The 27,317-nt window shown below is 41.2% G+C and overlaps 1 protein-coding gene across 1 annotated transcript in view; it reads left to right on the forward strand.

Moving 5' to 3' along the window:
- The first annotated feature begins 19,343 nt into the window (after positions 1-19,343).
- kifc3 (kinesin family member C3) overlaps positions 19,344-27,317 on the forward strand; it is a 35,120-nt gene continuing 27,146 nt past the window's right edge. Inside the window, 1 exon segment of the mRNA XM_034133860.1 lies at positions 19,344-19,763. Within this exon segment, the coding sequence (XP_033989751.1) occupies positions 19,581-19,763 (183 nt within the window). The 5' untranslated portion in view covers positions 19,344-19,580.

Below are 27,317 nucleotides of genomic sequence, written 5' to 3' on the forward strand. Positions count from 1 at the left end.
TAGTGGATACCAAAAGCTTTTACTTTTATGTAATTTATTGCTGACCCTAAAACTAATTTGCGCTTTGTGTTTGTAAGCCCCGCTAAAACAATCAAGGCATTTATTAATCAAATGTTCAATTGTTAATAAACTCAAAATAATACCACGAGATGTCTGTATGAATAATAACAGGAGTGGATAAGAAACAAGACTTCGTTCACATTATTTTCTAAAGATCTTCTGTAAATTCAGTTAAAATCTACACTTATTCTTTGGAAAGTTGACTTGTTACAGATTGGGAAAAACAGTAAGTGTATAAAAAAACAAAAAAACTGAATGTCTACGACAACAAAACATTAAAATATGAATAGAATATCTCTCACCTTAGCCATAGAGACGTGCCTCTAGATGTCATGTTTGTTTTGTTTACATATGTATGTTTGTATGTCTTTGGGTTCATCAAAAATGAATTATTATTTGTATAAACCTGCAGGTATGTTGCAGTGCCTGCCGCTAGGGGGCGCTGTCTCTCTGAGCTGCAGGTCTGCAGACACAGGGCCTCACGTGTTTAGAAATGCAGGAAAAGCTTCAGGAAACTCTCATTGTGGAGTCTGAGCCGAAGAGGAAGACAACATGAGAAAAGAAAATAAGAAAAGGAGGGAAAATCAAAACAATGTATAGCTTCCTCATCACCGCAGAATAGAAACAGAAGAAGAAGAAAGACACGAGGTGCTGGTAACAAAGGGAAACATTTTACAATATTCTGCTAATGAAACCAACACACAACTTTAAATGATGCTACACTGATTAACAGGCATACATTAATATATTAATAATACTATAATTCAACAGCACTAACCTGCACTGGCGGATGGATACGCTGTTAATCCTCATAAAAATAGATCCAGCAGATAACTGCCTCGTTAACAACAAACTGCTGCTTTTACACTTTTATTAAAAGTTAAACAAACAAGATATTATGTGTATTGTAAAAGAACAACATGTACACATTATGGAAATATTGATAATGTTAGAAAAATATGTAGAACAAGATGTACCCAATTCATTCTTAAATATGAGAAGGTTATTAGTTAATAAAATCAAGCTGTATACATAATATGGTTTATTAATTCTGACAACATTTGTGCAAAATAGAGCTTTACACAGATGATTGTAAGTTGATGAATAAGCTGTAAACATTTTCATAACAATCACACAGTGTTGGGAAAATATGTTCCTAGGCCCATAACTGTGAGCCAGTGTATCAGTTTGTACTGACCTCACTGAGCACAGGCACCTGTAGCTTGGCTGCTGTGCTCTCAGTGTGTTGTCTCCCTGTTCCTGCCTGTTGGCGTCAGCTGATAGAGGTGTTATGGTTTTATCTTGTTATGCACAATGTTGATTATTCTCTCAGAACCAGCTAAACACATGGGTCTGGGGTAGAGATCATCAGAATTGGTTGTGGCATCTCAACCGTGTGGTCAGATCGTGGCTCAGAACATGCCGGGTGAATTCTCCGGCCGAAGCTCCAAATAAACCGTCAGTGTTTGCCATCAAAGCTCCAGCTCTCCTCGTGTCTCTCTGAGTCCTGTTTCCAATTGCTTCAGAAGTTTCCATCACACTACTGATATGTCGGAGTAATATTTGTACCAAAAAAAAGACACTTATGCACATGACACATGACAATTATGAAATACTAGAATAATACTAGCGCAAAATAATATGTCCTTTAATACTATAGATAGTATAACAGCCTAATATTTCAAACATAAGTATAATTTTTGATATCATAAATGAGACTTTGATATGATAAATGAGAATACAATTATTGCAAAAATAAGCTGTACACATTTGAATAATAATATAATAATAATAATACATGGTATTTATATAGCGCTTTTCCTGGTGCTCAAAGCACTTAATATTAATTTGATTATGGACATTCCAATAAAGCATCTTTTAATCTGAATTTAATAATGACAATATGACAATATGTTTCCAAAAAATAACATGTAAACATGATCATTGAGCATGATATAAGTGTAATAAAGGACACACACAGTTTACATCTAGTCAATATAGCTTAATATGTGTGTACAGAATGTGTAGTTTAATGACATACAGGTGTTTGCAGGAACACATATCACTCTCATGTGTTGGTCACATGTTTCCCTTCCTTTGAATCCCGGAACATTTTGCTCATGTGGTCCGAGACCGCAGATCCAACCCGGTCTATAAATGTTCTGATCCTCCCCGCCCATGCGCAGATGAATCCCCAAACGTCCGACAGTCCGTGAAGGCAGCATCAGCTCAGACAGGCAGAAGTGACTCCGCGGCGGAGACTCAGAAACATCCGGAGAAAACCCCAGAAACCGGCTGATAACGGGCAGGATTTAACTCTAAACTCACTCTGGAACATCTGAAGTCTTCCCCCGAGTGACACTAGAAGGATTTGGTGCCAGGAATAAGCGTGTAGAGGCGGGGGAAGAGGAGGGAGAGGAGTCGCTGCTTCGGACCGGAGGTGAGGAACACTTTGGCGTCTTGAAACTTTGTATCTCTTTTAAACACACATTAATGAGTTTATGTGGTTTACAGGGACACTTTCACCCGACTTTAGAGGGACTGTCCCCGTGTTGTGACAGTGTGTGTGAGTTATGTGTGTGTTTGTCCTCTAATGAACCAGCTGGGGAAAGTGTCACACAGTGCAGATCTGATTCACCTCTCGCTCTTTTCATGCGGCCGTCCAGCAGCTTCCATCGCTGCAAAGCCTTTCTGTGTGTGACAAAAGAGCCTCACCTGGTCCACACACACGCACACACACACACACACACGCACACACACTCACACGCACACACACACTCACAGTGCCAGTGCTGGCTGAACATATTCAATATGTATTGTTAATTGACGATGACTTCCAGTTGTCCTTGTAGGACTTGGCAATATTTTGATAACGTGATAAGACTATAAATCGTGTAGGATTTGTGATATTGTGATATCGTATGTGTATTTTCCTGGTTTTTAAGTCGTATTGCAATGTTTGTGGACAATATGTCCTTTTTGTAATGTCAAGTTTTATAAGGCGTTGTCTTTTTCTGGTTTTAAAGGCTGCAAACGGTACATTTATATAATTTAATTAATTTAACAGACTGTTTTATTATTTTTACCTACTTGGTAAATCCACATTGCTGATTATTATTTATCAGAAATTCTTATGTATATATTTTGTGAAATCATAATTGGTCAACCTAACATGCTCTTTGAATACTTTTGTAGTTTTCCTGTTATCACGTCTACTTTCTAACCATACTTCACATACTATTGAGCATTTTTTACACATTTATGTCTGTTTTTATGTATCATTTTCAGAAATTTTTCACATACTTTTCGAACAATCTTTACGAATATTTCGGACTGTTATCACGACTACTTACGATAATTTTCACATATTTTTTTAGCATTTTTTACGTAAATGTTTGTCTGTTTTCATGTAGAATTTTCGCAGCTGAGTCCACACACACTTTGTAGAAATGTTTTACCTATATATTGCAATGTTTTCACGTTTGCTTTTTGGACATTTTTCACGTAATATCTGGACATTTACGTGAATTTCCGCCTGTATCATTTTCGCACATAATATTCACAAACAACTTTTATTATTTCTCCTTACCTACTTGGTCAATAAATCCAATTCACTGATAATATTGATCTAAACCTCTTATTGTAGAAATGTTTAGTGAAAGCATCAATGGTCAACCCTAAAATATCGTCTTAATCTCGAAGTATGTAATCAAAAATAATGTAGCCATGTGTCCATAATAATACAAATAACGTCACATAAGTTTGTGAAAGTCCTCAATCTACCAACAGCTTAAAGCCAAATAAATCACATTTACAAAACGTGAAAAAGCAATAAAACCTCACATATTGTCATCTATCTATTAATCAAATAATCACTGAGAAATCAAAGAACTATTGCTGCAAAATATTCAAATATGTGAATCTGTTGCCACAATATTTGACCTTTATTGCTTCATTAAGAACTAAATAATTAAACAAGTATGATGATTGTTGATACATTGGCTAATTATCTCATCATTAAAGCAGAGCCACGAACTGTTTAACATGCATTAAAGCTGCATGAACACATCTGCATTATTATAGGAGATTCTGTGTAAATGCGTTGCTTGCCGAGTCAAACCCACAAAGCGTATTTACAGCTCTGTATTGTCTTTTAGCTGCTAGTTTTGGTTTTGAATGAATGCTGCCCAAATATAAAAATGTTACCGAAATTGCAAAATGGACTAGTGCGATATCTAATTCGCAGTAAGAGCACAATTTGTGAACATATCTGAATGAAGTATGTTTCCTCGTTTGTTTTGATATATTTTTCAGTGAATTATGTTTTAAAAACGATCATTTCCTCTTATAATGGAAACCCTATCACAATCACAGACTCAATAATCACATTTTGTTGTTTTGTTCCAAATCCCAAAGCCCCGTTTGTCTCCGCTGCTCACTTCCTGTCTGTTTCCAGCCGCAGCTGTTTTTCTGTAGAAACGGAGTTGTCCCAAAGTGAAACGCTGTTAGCTGAGAGCCTGCTGAGTTACAAACACGTCTGTAAAAAGCAGATGTTGAGAGGACTCTCCAGCAGCTGATTAAAAACACAGACCCTGAACCCAACATTAGACTGAAGACTGTCCTCTCTAGAGGATGTATTTATTTTTGGAGAGTGAGTTTATAAAGTCTCAGAAAACTATGAGTAATGTCCTCAGAGTTTCCAAGAAGCTTACGTGACGTCTTTAAATAACTTCCAACCGAAGATCCAAAACACAACGTTTATTCCATCTTGGATTAGTTTACCCTGCATCCCTTTCATTCCTGATTTTAAACTCGAGATTAAACTGACAGCAAGTTACAGAACGTCCTCTCTCTGCAGGATTGATCTCTTTTTCCTTGTGAGGACATTTGGGACACAGACTCTCTCTCTGTTTCCTCTTCATGCTGAGTGGGTCCCTTCTAGTTCATTCTAATAACATCTCAGAGAACTATCAAATATCCATCATAGTCTCCAAAAAACTAAAGTAACGTCTTTAAATGTCTTTGTTTTTCCGTCCAAAACACAAATTATATTCAACCTATGAAGGAGAAGCAGCATGTTGTCACTTTTAAGAAGCTAAAATCATCTGATAGTTAGCTTTTCTTGCTTTAAAAGAAACCTGAACGACTAGGAAAAGTGTTGAGATGGATATCCTGTTGAGTGAAAGCATGTTTATACCTTAGGTAATTATTTTGTCATTCCAAGCTTTAACTGAAGACAGCCCGTTACAGAAGCTGTCCTCTCTCTGCAGGATTTCTTTCTTTATCCTTGTGAGGAGGACTTTTGGGACACTGTGTGTGTGTGTGTGTGTGTGTGTGTGTGTGTGTGTGTGTGTGTGTGTGTGTGTGTGTGTGTGTGTGTGTGTGTGTGTGTGTGTGTGTGTGTGTGTGTGTGTGTGTGTGTGTGTGTGTGTGTGTGTGTGTGTGTGTGTGTGTGTGTGTGTGTGTGTGTGTGTGTGTGTGTGTGTGTGTGTGTGTGTGTGTGTGTGTGTGTGTGTGTGTGTGTGTGTGTGTGTGTGTGTGTGTGTGTGTGTGTGTGTGTGTGTGTGTGTGTGTGTGTGTGTGTGTGTGTGTGTGCAGTGTGAGTGCAGGGTGTGTGTGTGAGTGCAGGGTGTGTCTGCAGAGGGACTTCTCTATAAATAATCCTGGTTTTCTGGTTTTGTCCTTAGTTTCTTGCAGCAGTGGCCACATCACCCGTCAGATGTTAGTGACGTGGAGCTCAGGGTGTCTCCCTGAACCAAAGCTTCATATTAACTTTATAAAACTAGATCAACAACTTGACAGAAATGTTCTCGTTTTTCTCAAACGCAGCCTGAATCTGCTTCTGATGGACAGTTATCCTACACAAGAAGTCAACGTTTTGTCATAACAATCTATTTTTGTCGGACTTGTTTTTGTCATTAACAATTGAGAAATACAAAACACATTTCAGTAAAACATTTTATTTGTGCCGGTTTAGCGTGAATAAATGATGTCTGAAATGTTCCTTTTTTTTATCAAATTGTGATATACACAGTCTTAGATATACGGTACTGTATATGTTCAATTCTATTGTGAAGAGCCTAATTCCTATTTGATAGATTTTAAAAGCTTAATTTCATTCTTTCGGACATTTTACACAAATGATTTCAAAAATGTTCACGTAGATTTCCGTCTATTTTCAAGTTTGCTTATTTGACATCTTTCACATACTTTCCGGACAATTTCTACAAATACTTCCCACTTTTAGAAACCATTTTCAAATACTTAAAATGTTTTCAATTTTTTACATATATTTCCGTGTGTCTTCATGTTACGTTGTTTTTTTACGTTGATCACAACCATTGTCCTCTACCTACTCCCTTTTTATGGACTGATACGAGGAGTCGACTAAGTAGTAAATCAATGAACAGAAACATAATCTCTAGCTGTAAACAAAAACGTTGTTAAGATAAGGCATTCTTTATTGATCCCAAATTGTGAAATGTTTTCGTTGCGGCGGCATGTAAATCAAAGTATTGCACATAATTAGAAATTAAATAGAAAAGAACAATTATAGAATTAGAAATTAGCTTCAATTTGAAAAGATAGGTGTTTTTACAGAAACTGCAGGCATGTGATGAGTTCACTGGTAATTGATAAAAGTGCGTGCCTTTCTGTGTTTGTGTCCTTATGAAGGATCAAATGGAAAATAATTATATTGTTACATAATATTTTATGTCCAATGAATGTTAGACCAATTTTTTGTAGGATTCATGTTAATTAATTACTTAAAGTTAGTTAGATAGATAAATACTTTATTTATCCCAATTTGGGAAATGATTTAGTTACAGAAGAAGCTTCAGTGTGTTCAGACATCAAATACAAATACTTAAAAAGTGGAACAGAGAATTAACAACTAAAAATGAAAAGTACAAATAAAATAAAAATATGATATCAAATATAAACAGTATAAAAAGATGGATATAAAGTGAATGTAATTACTCGCTGAATTTGATCAAAAAGAGTTAAAATAACTAAATGAGATGATTGTTGTATGGATGCACTTTGTTAGAGTTGCAGCTCCATATATCTATGAATGAAACCCGCCCTCAGTTCAACAGACTTCCTCCAATGAGGTTTTCTCACCGCTTTACAAACACATTCCTGCAGCGGTTTATTAAAGATTAACCCTGCGTGCTGCGTTCAGGGTCACCGCTGCTGAGAGCTAATATTTGTGCTGATATCTCTGCAGAAAACAGGCCGGAGTTTATCACTAACTCTCTTTGAGTGTGATCAGAGCAGGAATGCAGCAGCACGAGGTTTCCCTCCGCTGTGAAATGTGATTACCCGCTTCATGATCCACTCAGTTTGGAGTTTCTGAGGAAGAGGCTGTGACGTCTGACTGCAGAGCGGAGAGAGAATTACAAAGGGTAGAGCTGCAAATATGAGCTATCGTTGAAGTACATGTCTGTGTGAGGGACTGGATTGGATATATTTCTTATTGTTTTCAGTAACAGCGATTGGTCTAATCAATAGTGGCATGAGAGGAAAATAACCTCAAACACATTTTCTGATCGCGTTATCATTAAAGTCATAATTAATGTCAAAATGCTCTCTTTAGCATCTCAAATGTACCGTTTTATTTCATATTAAAGTGAATATCGTTGGGTTGGACTGAAGAAACAGGACATTTAAACACATCAGCTTGGACTCAGACTGTGATCGACTTTCTTTGGACATTTTTCAAATACTCTTCAGATTTTATTTTCAACATTTTGTTGAACTGGTGCAATGACTAGACTCATCAATGTTCTCACGACAGAAAAGTTATCGCCAACTTTTTGTCATAAAATGCTTTTTTTTTATTCTAAATTATTCTCTATTTTGTATTAAATTGAAAAATGTTCTCACATTATATTGCTCAAATAGTTAATCGAGAAAACATTAAATAATCTGATGAAAATAAGTGTTCGTTGCAGCCCTAGAAAATGAACAAAATTGTAGTTTTTTTTATTCAAATTTATTTTTATTTTCTAATATTAGAAACAAAACATTATCTAACCCAGTGGTTCTCAAACTCTTTCTGTCAGGCGGGGATACTTTGGAGAAGAAAAAAAAAGTCGGGGCCCCCCAACACAAATAGTCACGTAATGTGCCAAGTTAACATTTATTAAAATACATCAATATGAACGTGAGCATTCCTTTGCTAACAGTGATAATAAAACAATGCTCCATAAGTCTGTGTGCTCAAACAAATAAATACATAATACAATTGTGCAATCCCTTTGCTAGAACAATAAGTTATAATACTTTGCCACTTTGCAATCTGTGCAAAAAAATTGAAAAGAAAGAAAATGCTGATATTGGGCAGAAAAGTGTGTGTTATCATTAGTGGCTGCAATGAGCCTGTTTGGCACATTTCTTCAGAACGGGGTTGCAGGCTCAGTGGCGGCGCCAGAGATTTATTTTGGGGGTGCTGTGGGGTAGCTTGACCTTTCATAGAGGGTGCTCAAACATTTAGGGTTTCCCATTAATGTACCGGGCGCTACAGTGGAATGTTCTACTGCAACAATCCCCACGCATATACACAATGTACCCACGACTGTTACAATGAAGGCTCGATAATCAGCTCACGGCATATAGGTGTAAGCAGGGGTAAAGTGCTATTTAAGTGGGGGGTGGACCTCACATCCTCTAGGAGGGTCCTCACATCCTCTAGGAGGGTCCTCATCTCCTCTAGGGGGGTCCGGGGGCAAGCTCCCCTGGGAAGACCTTTTTTTAAATATTGAAGTTAAAAGCATCAATCTGGTGCACTTTGAGAGCAACATGGAGAGATCTATGGATACCTCTCTCAACACCCATATGAAACTGAACTGTAAACAGATTTACTTTTTATTTATGGATATTTTACAAATCACTCTTTTAAACTGTATTCTTGTTTTACTGTCATATAGTATCTCATACCTGTTTTTCATTTATGCTCTTATTTTTTTATAACTATAATGATCATATAAACGTGTGCCTCGGAAATACTTGTTTACATTAATGGTGACCAAAACCTTTGAGACCCACTGAGATAACTTAGACTAAAGTGAACTATCTAAACACTCAGAGAGTCCTTTAGCTCACTGAGTCTCTCAGTCTGAGAGGAGAGGACTCTCAGTCTGTCAGGAGAGGACTCTCAGTCTGTCAGGAGAGGACTCTCAGTCTGTCAGGAGAGGACTCTCAGTCTGACAGGAGAGGACTCTCAGTCTGTCAGGAGAGGACTCTCAGTCTGAGAGGAGAGGACTCTCAGTCTGTCAGGAGAGGACTCTCAGTCTGAGAGGAGAGGACTCTCAGTCTGTCAGGAGAGGACTCTCAGTCTGACAGGAGAGGACTCTCAGTCTGAGAGGAGAGGACTCTCAGTCTGAGAGGAGAGGACTCTCAGTCTGTCAGGAGAGGACTCTCAGTCTGACAGGAGAGGACTCTCAGTCTGACAGGAGAGGACTCTCAGTCTGAGAGGAGAGGACTCTCAGTCTGAGAGGAGAGGACTCTCAGTCTGAGAGGAGAGGACTCTCCTCCAGCTTGTTGTGGAAAAAGCTCCTTATACCCGTTAGCGTAGCTCGCTAGCACCAGAAGCTAACAACAACGATCTCCGGTACCGGTGCGCTCTCTCTCTCTCTCTCTCTCTCTCTCGCTCGTGCACGCACACAAAACGGCTCGTTCCACACACACACAGAGCCAAGGTGCGGGACATCTCTAAGCGGTTGACCAATCACAACAGAGCCGGCCAGCTAACCAATCAGAGCAGACTGGGCTCTGGTTTCAGACAGAGGGTGAAAAGAGGTGCTACAGCACAGTATGAGAGACATAAAGAGCTTTTTGAACATTAGAGCATGGAGACGTGTCCCAGGAGAGACGTGTCCCAGGAGAGACGTGTCCCAGGGGAGACGTGTCCCAGTGGAGACGTGTCCCAGTGGAGACGTGTCCCAGGGGAGACGTGTCCCAGGGGAGACGTGTCCCAGTGGAGACGAGTCCCAGGGGAGACGTGTCCCAGGGGAGACGTGTCCCAGTGGAGACGAGTCCCAGGGGAGACGTGTCCCAGGGGAGACGTGTCCCAGTGGAGACGAGTCCCAGGGGAGACGTGTCCCAGGGGAGACGTGTCCCAGTGGAGACGAGTCCCAGGGGAGACGAGTCCCAGGGGAGACGAGTCCCAGGGGAGACGTGTCCCAGTGGAGACGTGTCCCAGGGGAGACGTGTCCCAGGGGAGACGTGTCCCAGGGGAGACGAGTCCCAGGGGAGACGAGTCCCAGTGGAGACGTGTCCCAGGGGAGACGTGTCCCAGGGGAGACGTGTCCCAGGGGAGACGTGTCCCAGGGGAGACGTGTCCCAGTGGAGACGAGTCCCAGGGGAGACGTGTCCCAGTGGAGACGAGTCCCAGGAGAGACGCGTCCCAGGGGAGACGTGTCCCAGTGGAGACGTGTCCCAGGAGAGACCACCAGCTGGAGAGGACCCTTTAACACAGGAAGTTGTTTCATATACACTTTTTAATGAAATCACCACAACGTTCAAACTCTTCTGATAAAAGCCGACAGAGTCCTCCCTCTGAAGTGCGTTTGATTACATCTGTCACTGAGTCCCTGGTTTATAGGGAGGTGGACGTGTGTGTATGTTGTGTGTGTATGTTGTGGTGTGTGTTTAGGTGTGGTTCTTTAAACTTAACGTCTTTTTAATCTCCATCATCCTGACGTCAGATCGTCTTCATTCAGAGGAAAATCCCTGTAACTGTCGGAAACCAGTTCCACCAGAACACACTGAGCAGTGTGTGTGAGTCACTGTGGTGCAGGGTGTGTGTGTGTTATAGCCTGTGTGTGTGTGTGTGTGTTATAGCCTGTGTGGGTGTGTGTGTGTTATGTAGCCTGGGTGTGTGTGATTAAAACCAGACGCTGCACACTGATCAGGTCTCCAGCAGGGGGAGCTGTTGCTATAAAAGAACCTGTGTGTGTGTGTGTGTGTGTGTGTGTGTGTGTGTGTGTGTGTGTGTGTGTGTGTGTGTGTGTGTGTGTGTGTGTGTGTGTGTGTGTGTGTGTGTGTGTGTGTGTGTGTGTGTGTGTGTGTGTGTGTGTGTGTGTGTGTGTGTGTGTGTGTGTGTGTGTGTGTGTGTGTGTGTGTGTGTGTGTGTGTGTGTGTGTGTGTGTGTGTGTGTGTGTGTGTGTGTGTGTGTGTGTGTGTGTGTGTGTGTGTGTGTGTGTGTGTGTGTGTTAACAGACCCCATATTTAATCAGAGCTGTAATAATGATCATTTTTAGTAGCATGAATCTGTAAAGTAGACCATAAATCATCATTAATGGTGTTCCTTTCAGAGCTTCACTTGAAGAAGATTTTGTTACGAGGATAATGAAAATACCAGAATAAGGTCTGGACAATATTTAGACAATAGAATATGACGGTATCTGTGATTTAAGTACCTCAATATCGATATTGCAATGTTTCAAGGTTAACAATCAATGCTTTGAGTGGATCTAATGACTCCTCACCAGAACACTCACATTTATTATAATGATTGACAAAGTTCCTGTTTTCACACAGATCACTTGTGTCACATGGCAGCTCAGACCGGTTCATACGACTACGATCACATTCAATATAAAGCATAGATCTGACTGTTTGAAGAACCATTCATATAAAAGCATTAATAAGGTTCTCAGTGTTTCCAAATGCTCCCGTCAGGAGAAACCTGCGAGCTGTGGAAACATGCGAGCTGTGGAAACATGCGGCGTCTTTAAGTCTTCAAGTGAGTTTTAATGAGAGGAAGTTAAAACGCAGTCGGGATGATTTTGATCTTCTAGAAGTTTCCGCTCTCAGGTTGAGCTTTATATCAGTTTTATATCTTTTAAACACAAGCTTTCATGCGTTTGCTGCTAATTCAAAATACTTTATATCCCATTTAAAGGCTGGAGTGTTTATTTAGTGGATTTCAGACCGAACATTAAACAGGAAGAGGCGAAGGGTTCTCTTTCCTCCTCCGTCAGCTTTCCTCTCTGCACCTCCTCCATCCTCCCTTTATAGAGTGTGTGTGTGTGTGTGTGTGTGTGTGTGTGTGTGTGTGTGTGTGTGTGTGTGTGTGTGTGTGTGTGTGTGTGTGTGTGTGTGTGTGTGTGTGTGTGTGTGTGTGTGTGTGTGTGTGTGTGTGTGTGTGTGTGTGTGTGTGTGTGTGTGTGTGTGTGTGTGTGTGTGTGTGTGTGTGTGTGTGTGTGTGTGTGTGTGTGTGTGTGTGTGTGTGTGTGTGTGTGTGTGTGTGTGTGTGTGTGTGTGTGTGTGTGTGTGTGTGTGTGTGTGTGTGTGTGTGTGTGTGTGTGTGTGTGTGTGTGTGTCCTAACACTGTAATTTCCTCCTAAAATAGCTCTGCTGTTGACCTGTAATGAGTGTGTGTGATGCATTGTGGGACCTTTTTAAAACCACTGAATCCAAACATCTTTTTCCACACAGCTGCAGAGAGTTCAGGTGGAGGGTCTTAAAACATAAATACAGACCTTAGTAAATACTTTGTGTGCGTCACTCTTTAGTGTCCCCTGGTCTCCCAGCTGTGTGCGTCACTCTTTAGCGTCCCCTGGTCTCCCGGCTGTGTGCGTCACTCTTTAGCGTCCCCTGGTCTCCCGGCTGTGTGCGTCACTCTTTAGCGTCCCATGGTCTCCCAGCTGTGTGCGTCACTCTTTAGCGTCCCCTGGTCCCCCAGCTGTGTGCGTCACTCTTTAGCGTCCCCTGGTCTCCCGGCTGTGTGCGTCACTCTTTAGCGTCCCCTGGTCTCCCGGCTGTGTGCGTCACTCTTTAGCGTCCCATGGTCTCCCGGCTGTGTGCGTCACTCTTTAGCGTCCCTTGGTCTCCCGGCTGTCTGCGTCACTCTTTAGCGTCCCATGGGCTGAGTTTCACTTCTCTTATTTTTCATTTCCTCGCTCCTCGGTCTCGGTCTCACCGGAAGTTGATTTGTCTGCGCCATTTTGAGTAACGTCCCAATGGCCTTATTTTTGCCGGAGGACCGAGGATCGAGGAGCGAGGAGCGACAATGGAGGAGCTATAATCGAGGAACCACCAGACCATCCTTCGATGAAATCCTCAGAGACTCGCCCCGCCCCCTTACTGTGTATCGCTCACTGATTGGACGGTGCAGCGCATGCACTGATCTGATGCTTCTTGACATGAGAGCAGTTTCCCAGCAGAGTGAAGAAAACACATGAAACTCACGGGACTCACTCCTCAGTTTATACTGTGTTTTGTTTCAATGAATGCATCATTCAGTTACAAACATGTGATATATCTGAACAACAAAGTGGTCAAAAATTATTTTATTCATTTATTGGAAACATTTTCGTGATCGCTTTTTTCGTTTTACATTTTCATTTATTGTCATTTCCATTCAGTCAGTCATTAAGTGCTATTCAACATGTTAATTTGCTACATATCCACAAAGTGTGCAATCCAGTTAATGTTAATCTAACTGGGTTTTGATAGATAACATATCTCTTTTTCTTCTCACAATTATTTTATTTATATTGTGCACTCTAATCAATATTAACCAAACTAATAGTTCGTTTATACATTTTAAGAATGGCGTTTATGTTTTTTGTGAATTAGTTCTTATTTTATTTTATTTATTTGGGTCTACAACAGATGATACACATGTTTGTGTCAGTAAATGTGTACTAACAGAGGCGGGGGTGTGTGTGAAAATAACGGGGACAGAGCTGGCTGCTGTCAGACGATCAGCTGTGCAGCGTCATCACAAACGGACGTCGCTTCACGTGACGCTCCGGAGGAAAGGACGTCCCATTGCTCTTAAAACTCATTTCCCTGCTTCTCGTGGTTTCCTTGCGTCTCTCCATGCTTCCCTGGTGGGAGGGACTAGTCGCAGGGAAACGACGCAAGTGAGGGACGCAAGGAATCCATTTAACCGAAGTGAAACGCAGCCATGGTCTCCCGGCTGTGTGCGTCACTCTTTAGTGTCCCCTGGTCTCCCGGCTGTGTGCGTCACTCTTTAGTGTCCCCTGGTCTCCCGGCTGTGTGCGTCACTCTTTAGTGTCCCCTGGTCTCCGTTGTGTTTTGTGCTTCTTCAGCTTTTTGTATTTTAATTGAATTGATTTATTTAAAACAAGGGACAGTGTACATTAATCAACATATTCAAAATATGTAAATGTACTCAAATTAGCCAGTCATGATAATAAAGAAATACGCACACACACACACACACACACACACACACACATCAGTGCTGACACTGTTGGTTATCAGTGAGCCACTTCTTCACACTGTGCTTGAATGAGTAATAGGATGAGGACTCTCTTATCAATGGGATGCGCTGAATGAAGAGACAGCCCGGCTGGATGCACTGTTCCTGAATGGGATGCAGCGTCTGGTTTCTGCAGCTTTTAGTAAACGCTGCCATGTCTCCTCAAGTTGCTGAATGTTCTCTAAAAGCTGCACGTGTTGTTGCTGAAGATGTTTCTTCATGTGGAACCTTTGTGTTCTTGTAGCTGCATCCTTTCTGAAGCTGCAGTGAGTTTCTCCTGATGGAAGAGGTTTGGGACGTTGTTGCGTGTTTGCACCTGTGGGCCACCGTAGATTAGCTCCTTTTATAAATAGACCTTTTACACATCATGCTAACTATGCAAACAAACATTCAACATTTTTTTGCTAAAGCCCGCACATTTAGAGTTGTTTACTTTCACAACAACAGCTTTAACATGTTATAAAACACAATCATTCTGTCAAGTTGATAACCATTAACCTGTTAAGCCCAGAGCCTGTTTTTCAGGTTTCAGGCTCGAAAATGACATGCCAAAAACAAATGACGACAACTTCACTTCTAAAAGGGTTATATGAATAATTTATTTTATCAAAGCAAGGTTACATCTGTGAGTTGGATGTAGAAGTGTCAGAATCAATATAGATGTTTCTCAGTCAGAGTAAATTCAGATGGAACATAGTAAAAAAAGGTAAATTCTTACCTCCGCCTACAAAAAACCCATTACTTATAGTGAAAACCACCCTTGAATGATGGGATGGTAGACTAAAAGCTTTAGGAATCCAAACTATAACATATAATAAGTACCCTGTATCAAGATTGATGCAAAACAAGTTAAATTTGACCTTTTTAGAGAGGTTTAGCAAAAAAAGTTCCAGGCGGAATAAGCTTTCGGCACATTTGGGTACATCTGGTTCCATCAGTGCCATTTGACCTTTTTCAGGTACCAGACTATAAAAATGATGTATTACATTGAATTATCACCATAGGTATTCATTCCATCCAAAGAAAAAAAATAAAAATTAAAAAAATTAATTAAAAAAATAAATACATTTAAAAAAAGACCCGCCGACGGGGGCTTTGGGGCTTAACAGGTTAAAAGGTGCAGAAATGTAGAACGTTTAAAGACTGTCATTTTAAAATAACACCATAAAAACGATCCATCAGTCAAATCAAATATGGTGTGATAGTTTTATCCATTTATTTTTGCAAACACAAGAAACCCCATTGTGTTCAAGCACTAAATCCCAGCAGGTGTGGAGATTAGGGTTAATCTCAGGGGAATAGAAATAATTGTAATAACCTTTTGTCAGATTTGAGTTCCTAAAAGCTCCATAAATAATAAAAAGAGGGACATGTTTCCACTAATCCGGAGTCTTCTGAGCTTTTTATAATAACCAACACCTGATGCCTCATATCTAACACACACCTGAAGGACCTTTACCTTTGAAATGTGACTGGTTTAATAAGTGAGATGAAATCAGTCTGATCTGATAACACCTCGGTGTTGGACATTAGCCTCAGACCATGTTTACTTTCTCTGGAACCTTATCAGGTACCGGCTGTAGACGCTGAGTCAGGCTGGACATGTAACCCTAACCCTATAAACATCCACTTCAGGTCAAAATAAAACATATTTGAAGGTCCTTTTTCAAAACGACTTCAAATGAAATCAACTGGAAAATCTATATATTATTAGATCTTAAAAACAGCCTTTAAAATCCTGTATCAGTCACATAGCGTAGATCAGGGATGTCAGGAGACCAGAAATATAGTAGTTGACACCAAAACCAGTGAACTAACAAAATAAATCCTATGTACTTCAACAGTAGCATGAAGTTAAACCGATCATAATTCCTCTAATATCTAGTTTGTTTTACTCTGGAAACATCTGGATTTATTCAAGTATATCTCCAAAAACTACATTTTTAGAAGATTACGTTTTGAACGCATCACAAAATTGTGTAAATAACCTTTAACCAGTAGTCATTTGTACGTTATAGAGCATGAACGCATTGTGTAGCGCTAACGTTGGCTAACTATCCTAAACATATGTTTTTTGCATGTAGCATTATCTGGAAGAAAATATTGGGGATCCCATATTCTCTTTGTTGGTGAGTTTATACTACGTCGCAAACTCATATGATTGTTATTCTACGGACAATTGGAAACTGAAGAAAGGGGCGGCTGTGCCTCATAAATCTACCTGCACACAATATTCAATTTCACTTGATAGACCTTGAACACATCACAGTGTAACGCTGACAGCTAACGTTAGCTACCTAGCCTGCAGATTTTACACAGATTTATTTTTCACAGGTAGCATTATCTAGAAGAAGTATTGTGCGTCTCCTGAACTCGATCACAGCGTCCCAAACACATTTGAATGACGATGGGATGCTGAAGAATCATTTATAATATGAAATATATAGAAATACTTGATACCTTCCATCAAGCCTAACGATAAGTAGTATGTTATTTAAGGTGAACCACATTTCCTGAATCCGTGACTTTGGTTTAACCGGCAGCAGCCAATCAAGATCAAGAGATCTGTAGTTTCTGCACAGCACAACTTGACTCATTGAGTTTTGGGTTTCCATTTGGGAAAGTTGTGGAAGTACCCGGTACTTTTTATTGTACCACCTTATAGGTTGTAATTGCTGGACATCCTGCACAAACCCGGCTTCTTTAAATAGCAAACTACCGTCAATAGTGATCACATCTTCGTTTACTCAAAAGCACATTTCGTACAGAATTAGAAAGTTGAATCTGTATATTTTGAGGAGATTCATATCTCTTCCACTTATCCTCAGAAACTCTGTGACCTTTCACAAGGACCCTCCCTGTAAATGGGAGTTTGACATGTTTGGCGTCTCATTGGATGCTTTGAACCATGTGACCCCCGCTGTGACCCCGCCCCCTTCATTAGGACTCTGAAAGAGCTCCGTGGACCGGAAACTTCTTTTGTTTCCGCCGGACGGTTTCCAGAAATCCCGGAGCTCTGTTTCAGCGAAGTGGAGGTAGAGAGAGCGATGGGTCCTGATTCAGACTGTCCGACCCCCCACTGAGTCCCCCCCCCCCCCATTTGTTCCGTCACATATACAAGACGTTGATCAACTCGGACCGGGAGGACAAAAACTTTATTTCATGTTGCATGGTCTCCAATACTCTTCATTCAAAGATTCCTCACCTTCCTGCTGAACAAAATGTAGACCCTAAAGCGATCAAGAGTTTAGTATCAGTCAATATAAAGTAAGAATCTCTCTAAAGCAGAAGTTTAGTATTCGATGCCGCTGAAAGTTCAAGATTCTTGACGCAGTAAAACAAAAACCCTAAATCCTGAACAAGCACTCCTGTAAACTGTTTACGTACTTTGATGTGATTCATTCTCAAATATCCATTTCATACTGCTCAAAAAAGAAATTAAGAATATATATTCAGGGTCTGTCTGGTGACATAAATCAAAATATAGAAATGTATGCATGATTACACGCGTAGAAGCATATCTGATATACAACCAACAAAAGTGAGAATCTGAGCCAATGATACAACACTGCAGCTTAAAGTCAAACCTGAGCTATATTTGATTTCTGTGATTTAGATTTATTTCTACGATTTGAATGTCATTTGTGCAAATTCTCAAATGTAAATATGAACTTCCAACAAGCTAAGCGTGCTAAAAGTCGTCAGATGTTGAACTCTTCCATGAATACATGATGGAGTATCACAATGTTACATAATCAGAGAGCGTATTATCCTGGAACAACAGATGGTCCCAGGAGGGGGGGGGTCTCTCTCTCTCTCTCTCTCTCTCTCTCTCTCTCTCTCTCTCTCTCTCTCTCTCCTCTCTCTCTCTCTCTCTCTCTCTCTCTCTCTCTCTCTCTCTCTCTGATGGAGGTGAAGACCTGACCTGCCTCTGGTTTAATCTGCTGGACTGTCACAGCATAACGACGCAGAGAGAGGACAGTTCCTGCTCCAATCACAACGGAAACTTCACCAACGAGACACTGGAGAGGGACTTTAGAGAGACTAAAGAGAAACTGGAGAGAGACCAATGTGTGACCAACAACAAGTGACTAACAAGGATCTACTTGGGAAGTAACGATGGACTAACTGTGGATCTAATGTTGGACTAACGAGGATAAAACGAAGGACTAAGAATGGAAGAACCGCAGAGTGAAGAAGCCTCACTTTCCTCGTCACAGTCTCGTCTTTTTGTTGTGGGATTCTCATATTCGTGATTTAGCTCGAGGTGGTCGGGGTTTTATTTAAGATACATATTCTTCACTGATCAGAAGTTATGAACCCCCGCTCGTCCTGACTGATACTCGGCTGCAAGATATTTTATAATTTGTGGGAAATCTTTAAAGGCACTGAAGTTATTTTCTTCTTGTAGCACAGCTCTGCAACCTCGACTATAAAACGTAACCTCAGATACTTTCGCCTACTTTTTCTCTTTTTAGAGATTTTATTTGTTTAATTCCCACTCCTATATAATATTTTATGTAAAAAAAAAGTCTCCCAACGTATATCTTTTTTTATACAAACATATAAGAAAATCTAGCTTAAAAAAATAAAATCCCTCTGTTATTATTATTATTATTATTATTATTATTATTATGTTAATAAAAAACTACATTTAAAAATGTGTTTTAAAAAAAGTGTTCCTGCTCCTATCGCCAACAAAGTAAAGTTAATGGAAACAAAAATCTAAATCTCATCAAACTAAAATATTTGTATTTGTCTTTTTTTAATGTAATGCCAAATCCACTCTCCTCGTGGCTACCAATTAAATACATATCTCTGTCTTTTGTCAAATAAAATCTCAACCTAGCTTAACATTTTTAAATATTGTTCTGCTTTGCAAGAGAAAAAAAACTGTCTCTTTCCTCCGTAAAAATGTGCAGACTATTATTGAAAAGTTATCGGCGCTTTAGTAAACTTGTTTTTAAATGCGTCCAGCAGACGTGACTTCAGCCGTGACTTCAGACGTGCAGAGAGAGTCTTGAGTTACGTGCAGAAACTGAAGCTGCCGGCTCTGGTTTCAGATCAACTCTGAGGACGTGACGAGGATAAAGTCCAGCGGTTATCAGCTCTGTGGATTCAGAGCAGAGGTGAGCAGGCAGAGCGCTGCATGAAGAGAGGGTTACACTCACAGCTGGACTCGGAGAGGATGTAACTCTGAGGGGGGGTCGTGGTGGAGCTGGAGCCCCCTCCCTCAGGAAGCCTCGCACTGACCCTGTTTCTCACGCTGATCGTAGGGATGTTTGTTTTATGCACCCTGGCCGTCCTCACGCTGCACGACCTCCTCCGGCGCTGGAGCCACAGGGAGGTGGAGACGAGTGGGGGGGCGTCAGGGTCTGTGGGGAAGAAGAGCCATAAGGTCTGCAGGAGAGGAGGAAGAGGAGGAAGAGCAGGAGGGGACGACAGCAGGAGGCCAGGGCAGGTGAGCAGATGGAGATCAGGTTCAGGCAGAAAACACCGTCTATTTGCGCTTCACTCGAGTGTTTTACCAACAAATGATACGAAGAAATTCAATCATGAGCAAGTCACTTTCTCCTCTCCGTACTTTTGAGGTGTTCTAGTAACTTTGTAGTGCACCCACAAGCAGTTTGTCTGAGGTGTTTATATACAGGTAAATATGATGCAATGCAAACATGTATGGAAGTAAAACTCACTTTTCTCCACTGAGTAAAATAAATGACATTCTTTTTAACGACTCAATTCAAAAATATATTTTCTATAAACAGTATATGTTTATAGAAAATAGTAAGACCGTTGCAGGCGCCACTCTTCGCAGTGATTAGTTTTGAAGTATAACAAGAAACAATATTGACTCAAATGTATTATTGAAGGTGCCTGCGCTTCAGTTGAGTGTTCCCATTACACTCCGTATATTCTACAGCTTTAGTAAAGCCCTTTGGCCACAGAGCGTCTGACAATATCTCTATCAGTATTTATTTGTTTGATCATCCAGTTCCTATCGGACTGCTGTACACGGCGCCATCTGGTGGTCAGATTCAGTCTTTCTAAAAGTATGTCAGGCAGAAGGCATAAGTGATATGTGCGGGCTTTATTGTGACGGTTTTAGTGCTGGACCTTCTTCGCCAGGCTTTTATTGTGAAAAACGAATGCTCAACCTTTTATTATATGGCTTTTATTGTGAAGGTTTTGATGCTGGACCTTTGTCGTTGGGCTTTTATTGTGAAATATTAATGCTTGACCTTTTATTATATGGCTTTTATTGTGAAGGTTTTGATGCTGGACCTTTGTCGTTGGGCTTTTATTGTGAAATATTAATGCTTGACCTTTTATTATATGGCTTTTATTGTGAAGGTTTTGATGCTGGACCTTTGTCGTTGGGCTTTTATTGTGAAATATTAATGCTTGACCTTTGTTGCCGGGTTTTTATTGTGAAGGTTTTGATGCTGGACCTTTATCGCCAGGCTTTTATTGTGAAATTCTTAATACTAGACCTTGTGTGCAGTCTGTTTTCTACTCATCACAAACTGACAGTGAACACAGAAGTTAGCTGTGAGTTAGGGAATGTTATTCCTCTACTCTTTCCGCTCTTATATTTTTGAAGCAATGCATAAACCTGAAGGGTAATTTCCTCTCAATCTGCAGCCTCTTGTGTTCACTCTGACTCTGCATGCAGTCCTGCGTAAAGCAAGATGCGTCCAAACAAACAAACAAACAAACACATTTACAGTGAGTGTGATTCTGCTGATGTTGCACTTCAAAGTGAGCGTCCCTCAGTGGGGGGGGGTCTGATGGAGGGCAGAGAGATATTTAGCTGCTGCTGATGTGTTCAAAAACTTCATGTCTGCTGGTTAATGTCAGCGTCTTCAGTTTAAATCTGCCGTGTCCAGCAGAGGAATGTGAAGCCTGAGGTCACATGACGTCTGAAATCCTGTGTTATATAAAAACCCATTCATCGTCTGAGGATCTTAATCTGAGCGCTCCGTGTTCAAACGTCTGCTTTCATCTCATGAAGGACTTTCACTTTCATCCGTGCAACAAGATCTGGATTTCAAAAGTCGTTTTTACAAATATCATGATGACTTTTTAGATGTATTTTTATAATTGAAAACCCGTCTTTATTATGCAGAATATATATTATTTACATGATGTACTGAGTGCAGCTTCTTCAGCGTGAGGAATAGACTATAATTAACTACATACTTTCTTTATGTGCTGCCATTTAGATCGACACACTTCAAATAAGAAAACACTGGAGTTATTAAACATGGGTCAGGGTTAAAATACAAGAACAGACAATAATTATTCAGAAAATACAACTATTTTAATCAAATTGATAATTTTACTAAATGAATTTTCTGAAAACTGGAAATGTTATCACACAAAATAAAGCAATTAAGTGAAAATCAGGTTTATTATATTTGTAATGAAAAGGCAGAAGTTGAAAGACCATAATTACAATAGCTAATAAAATAAATAAATTGTAATTATTCTTATTAATCAGATTCTTGTTTTTCCTCTTTGAACACCTTTGTTTTGGGGTCTTTAGGATACTCAAAAACTCGCCTCATAAGCCCCTCCCCTCACCGCCTTCAAACAAAAGCCTCGAAATGTAACTTCCACTCAGACGTACGAAACTCTGTACGCATGTGTACCGTGGTCCGGCGTACAGAAAAGCCTCTTGGAGGTGAACTCTGAACCCAACAGGAAGTCGGCTATTTGGCTTTTCTGTTGCTATTTTAGGCGCTTTTTAGCCTTTTTACAGGGTTTGTTCCTTTTGAATATTATCAGAACTTTGGTTGCAGCTCTCGAGCAATGCATTCATGTTTTCACTATGCTCCTAATCGCATGCTCACACACACACACACACACACACACACACACACACACACACACACACACACACCCTGCTGTTGCATATTGCAGAGGGGGGAGGAGCCGCTCTTACGCTTCAGTTGATGCTGAAATATTTATCCGTCGGCAGTGAAAGGGGGGAGGAAGGGAGGATTTGTGTGGGGTGGGGTGGGGGGGGGGATGTTGTAAGGGGTGGTTCTAGAGGAGGTGTGATGCTGCTGTGCTGTTGCTAGGGGAACAGAGAGGGAGGAAGCTGTGTGTGTGTGTGTGTGTGTGTGTTGACACTGATCCTGCAGAGTGTGTGAAGCAGCAGGAGGATGCAGCGATGATGCAGACGGCGAGGTAAGGACAGGGGGACACAAAGAGGGAGGTATGGAGGTCTGGGGGGGGGGAGGAAGGGAGACATGTTGAGTGTGTAACCTGATGCAGAAAGATGACCTGAATCCTGCCGAGTGTTCGGAGCACCGGGCGTTCATTTTGTTCTTCCTGTTGGATGGTAATCTGCTCCCCTCGCTCTGGGGGTCCTCTGGGCTTTAACGTGGCCCACTGACTCAGGTCTGATTGTGATCACGCTTTTAATTTCCTTTTTGTAATGTCTATGTAATCCTGCACCAGATGATGCGTTCAGGTGCAGGACAAACGGCAGCATTAAGGCTCATTCATGCTAGGGCTGGGCAGTGCACTGATGTATGGATTCTTATCCTGCTAGATATCGTCTTTTGAGAGGATTTTAGAATATCGTCTGTTATGGTGAAAACTCATTGTATTGAATTGTTCAGTATTTCTTCTCTGGAGCTCTGCAGGGTGTCTCATGTGGCGCACAGCAGCAGATCGTCCACGTCAGAAGCCTTTTCACTTCCTGGAAATATTCTGATTAACCCCGGTCACGTAGCCGGCTCGCAGCTCGTGGTCAGGTGTCTCTCGGCGTACCTCGAATCTGTCTCAGGATTTCTTTTCTTGCTGCCATCTTCGTGCACATGACTCTTCCTCTTCACCCTTAGTTTGTCTTACCATTCTCACTCCCTGGAAACACAGCGAGTCTCTCCTTTAACACCCTCCAGTGTTTCTACAGATTTCTGTCGGCTTCTTGGTGAAAATGACCTTCCTTCTTCCTCATCTTCCTCAACCTCAGACGTTCATTTTGAACCCTAACCCGACACACTTTGTTCTGAAGATCTGCCGGTGTAAAGTCCGTCTGATGTCCAAACATGTGTCAGCTACAGCTTCTCCGAGTGTGTAGCGCTCACACTTGCTTCCCTCATGTAATGCTAATGAACTATAGCAGTATTTATGAAGCTCGATGTTTCAGGCCTCTGAGGATCCTGTAGCAGGTGGAGATGCCTTCAGGTACTTTTTACTTCATTGTGACTTTGAGACGCTTTTTTGAAATGGGTTGCAATGCTCTTCCTCACTGTGTGTTGGGCCAACCGAAGCTGCACGACTCATCGTGAAACATGGTTTGGATCGATGTCTCATTGATGGTGATTTTTGCTGAATTCGGATCAGTTTAAGAAATGTCAGATATATGTTCAGCCTGAAGGAGTCTCTGCAGCTCAGGTGACTCGGGTGTCTTTGAGCTGACCTCAGAGTTCGTTTGTAAAATGAATATAGTGGGACGTCTGTTGCACAGGAGAGCATAAAAAGGCTCTATTATTGATTTAAAGATTAGCTGATCAGTTTCCCCTTAGCTCTCTTTGTTTTTCTGTATGTCCTTAAAGCCTGGCTGTAAACACAGGAAACGGCAGCATCTTACCTCCTCTGAACAAGTCAGTGATAAATACCTAAATATGAAACCCAACATAGACCCAGATTCTACTCGTGTTAAAGCGATTAGTCCAATAAATACATGTGTTGGACATTAAAAAACCTTCTTTAAAGGGGACCTATCATGCAAAATGCACTTTTGTACGTCTTTTATAAATGAATATGTGTCCCCGGTGTTCCAGGGAACTCACCAAGTGTCAGAAAACACAACCCTCTCTATTTTCCTCCATACCCAAATCTCTAAAAAAGGGGCTGCAACGGATCTGATAAAAACTGATCCAGATTTGAACACTGTCCTGACGTCAGGACGGTGGCGCTACGGCTATTGGGCCAACTCCACCAATCAGGAGGAGACAGCCACGGCCATTGCCGTTCGAAAGCGCTGGAGACGCTGTAGTACATATGCCAGGCCAGTAGATGGTGCTGTTCTCACAGAATCAGCCCTTGCTAAAACAGAGCTAACATTTTTCAAATTGAGCGAAATGAGGCATGGCTAAAATGCATGATCTGTTTGGTATTTTGAAAAGAAAAAAGTATAAATATGCCTTATATAGGTATGGTCCTACACTAGATTATTCAAATATAGCATGATAGGTCCACTTTAAGTCATTTCTTCAGATGAAATACCACACCACGCGTTCCAGCCTCTCCAGTGTGACGTGGTTACTTCGTCTCTTTAACTCTTCGTCTGTCGGACTGGATTTGAAGCCCATTTGTTATTTACTTGCTGAGTAGTATGATGCCTTCAGGGTAGGGCTGTGCAATTAATCGTATTTTAATCGCAATTACGATTTTGGCCTGCCACAATTACGAAAACAACATAATCGGAAAAAACAATTATTTTGCTTTGCTGACAACATATTTGATCTAATTAATTTTGGTCTAATTTATTTATTATATATATATATGTTTAGTAGCTCGTGGAAGTGCGCTCCAAAATATTTGTTGATCTTTTTTTATTGGTATTTATTATTTTGATATTATTTATTTAAATGTAAATATAAATGTATCATTTATTTTAGTATTGGTTTTTCAGTTGAATTATACGTTCAGGGTAATCAACAGTTAAAAAGATACTGTTCAAATTATTATTTGTATTTGTTTTAAAGTTCAATAAATGGATTTTTTCAAAGTCAATGAATAATCGTATTTAATAATCGTGATATCAATTATTGACCCAAATAATCGTGATTATGATTTTTGCCATAATCGCACAGCCCTACTTCAGGGTCTTCAGAGGGAGCTGTGTAAAGTCTGATGTATGTCTGCGTCAGTAGGGGCTTTATTTCTTGATATGTTCCACTCAAAGAGCAAATGGTAGACTGTACTTCCTCAGCTTCTCAAAGGGATGAGCAGCAGTCGGTTATTGCTTCAAACTGGAGGCTATGTTTGCAGACTTTCATTGAAAGATATAAACAGTATATACATGTTTTCAGCCTATTTTAATTGCACCCTTATTTGTATCTGCAGACATTCTGCAGACACGGATTCTTCTGTTGCATCAGTAAATGTATTTCAGATGTGTTTTACTAATGGAAGACGAGAGGAATGGTGAAAAAACACAAACGATCTGACTCCCTCCACGTTAGTGATTTAGATATACCACCAGCCGTCATAGTAAAGCTGTGTGTAGACGTGTGTGTGTCTGGCTGTCTGTGTGAGTGTGTGTGTCTGTGTGAGTGTGAGTGTCTGGCTGTGTGAGTGTGTGTGCGAGTGTGTGTCTGTCTGTCTGTCTGAGTGTGTGTGCATGAGCTTGTGTGTGTGTCTCTGGCTGTCTGTGTGAGTGTGTGTGTGCATGAGCGTGTGTGTGCATGAGTGTGTGTGACTGTGAGCACATGGAGACTGGATAAAAACAGAAGGGGAAGATTTGACCCAGTTTCAGGAGGAGAGAGGAAGTGATCTGGATCTTATTGTCTGGATGAAATATTGAAGCTAAACTGTTGGTTTTTAAACAGCTTGTTGTCCCTTTTGTTAAAGAAGCTTCCGGTTACAGCTTAGCACAATTAGAAAGATACATCCTATCATTCAGACAAACAGGTGTGAAAACGTCATTAATCATTAAATCACCTGCTAGCTCTTACCGGTAGGTTAGCAGCCAACTCTTGTAGGTGCTATTGACTTGAAGGTGCGTTCAAGCTCCATTCAGTGTGTGTGTGTGTGTGTTGTGTGTGTGTGTGTGTGTGTGTGTGTGTGTGTGTGTGTGTGTGTGTGTGTGTGTGTGTGTGTGTGTGTAGTGTGTGTGTGTGTGTGTGTGTGTGTGTGTGTGTGTGGTGTGTGTGTGTGTGTGTGTGTGTGTGTGTGTGTGTGTGTGTGTGTGTGTGTGTGTGTGTGTGTGTGTGTGTGTGTGTGTGTGTGTGTGTGTGTGTGTGTGTGTGTGTGTGTGTTGTGTGTGTGTGTGTGTGTGTGTGTGTGTGTGTGTGTGTGTGTGTGTGTGTGTGTGTGTGTTGCAGTGTGTGTTGCAGTCTGCAGGGAAAAGTGTCAGCAGCTGTCATCATTAATAATACTTACATTTAGTGTTGGTGTGTGTGTGGCATACCAGCGTCTTACTCCAACCTTAAAGCTTTAATCCGCACTCACAATGTATCCTGTGTGTGTGTGTGTGTCTCTAGAGCAAGTGCTGCTGCTCTGCATGAATGAGGGGTGAATGACTCGTAGGATGTAAAGAGCTTTGAGGGGTCGTAAAGACCTGATAAAGAGTTTATAAGTACAGAACATTTACCAGTAGCACGTGCTACTTAGCTTCTCTGCTAGGTGTCTTTGTTGGTCAGTAGGTGTAGAGAGTTGCTCGAGTCCTCTGTGGTGTTTAAAGCCAGTCTGATAGCTGGCCAGTACTCTCTATCCAGACCTGGATCAGACCTCTTCTGAGTGGAGAGTGAATCTTAGAGTCTGCACGGAGAGAGTTAGCTTCCTCCATTAGCTTGTTAGTGAGCGGTGAGTAAATAAGCTGTGGTCAGCGGGGGGTTGAAGGCACCATCTGCTGGGGATTAGCAGCTAACACCCAGGTAATCCTGCAGGTGGAGCGGCTGCAGGTGAGGGTTCTGGTTGTGGTCTGGAGGATGTGAGGCAGCATGCTGTGCTGGGTGGGAACGCTGCTCAACAAGAGCCTGCTGGAGAGGGAGCGCTACGCCCCCCCGACCGAGAGGAAGCCTCGCTGTGGACTGAGGACGGAGAATAGAGAGGTGAGGAGACTAGAGAGAACGGAGACTAGAGAGGTGAGAACAGAGACAAGAGAGGTGAGGAGACTAGAGACTAGAGAGGTGAGGAGACTAGAGAGGTGAGGAGACTAGAGAGAACGGAGACTAGAGAGGTGAGAACAGAGACTAAGAGAGGTGAGGAGACTAGAGAGGTGAAGAGACTAGAGAGAACGGAGACTAGAGAGGTGAGAGGTCGTCTGGAGACC

This window comes from Trematomus bernacchii, unplaced genomic scaffold (genome assembly GCF_902827165.1).
Source record: "Trematomus bernacchii unplaced genomic scaffold, fTreBer1.1, whole genome shotgun sequence".
NCBI classification, from domain to species: domain Eukaryota; kingdom Metazoa; phylum Chordata; class Actinopteri; order Perciformes; family Nototheniidae; genus Trematomus; species Trematomus bernacchii.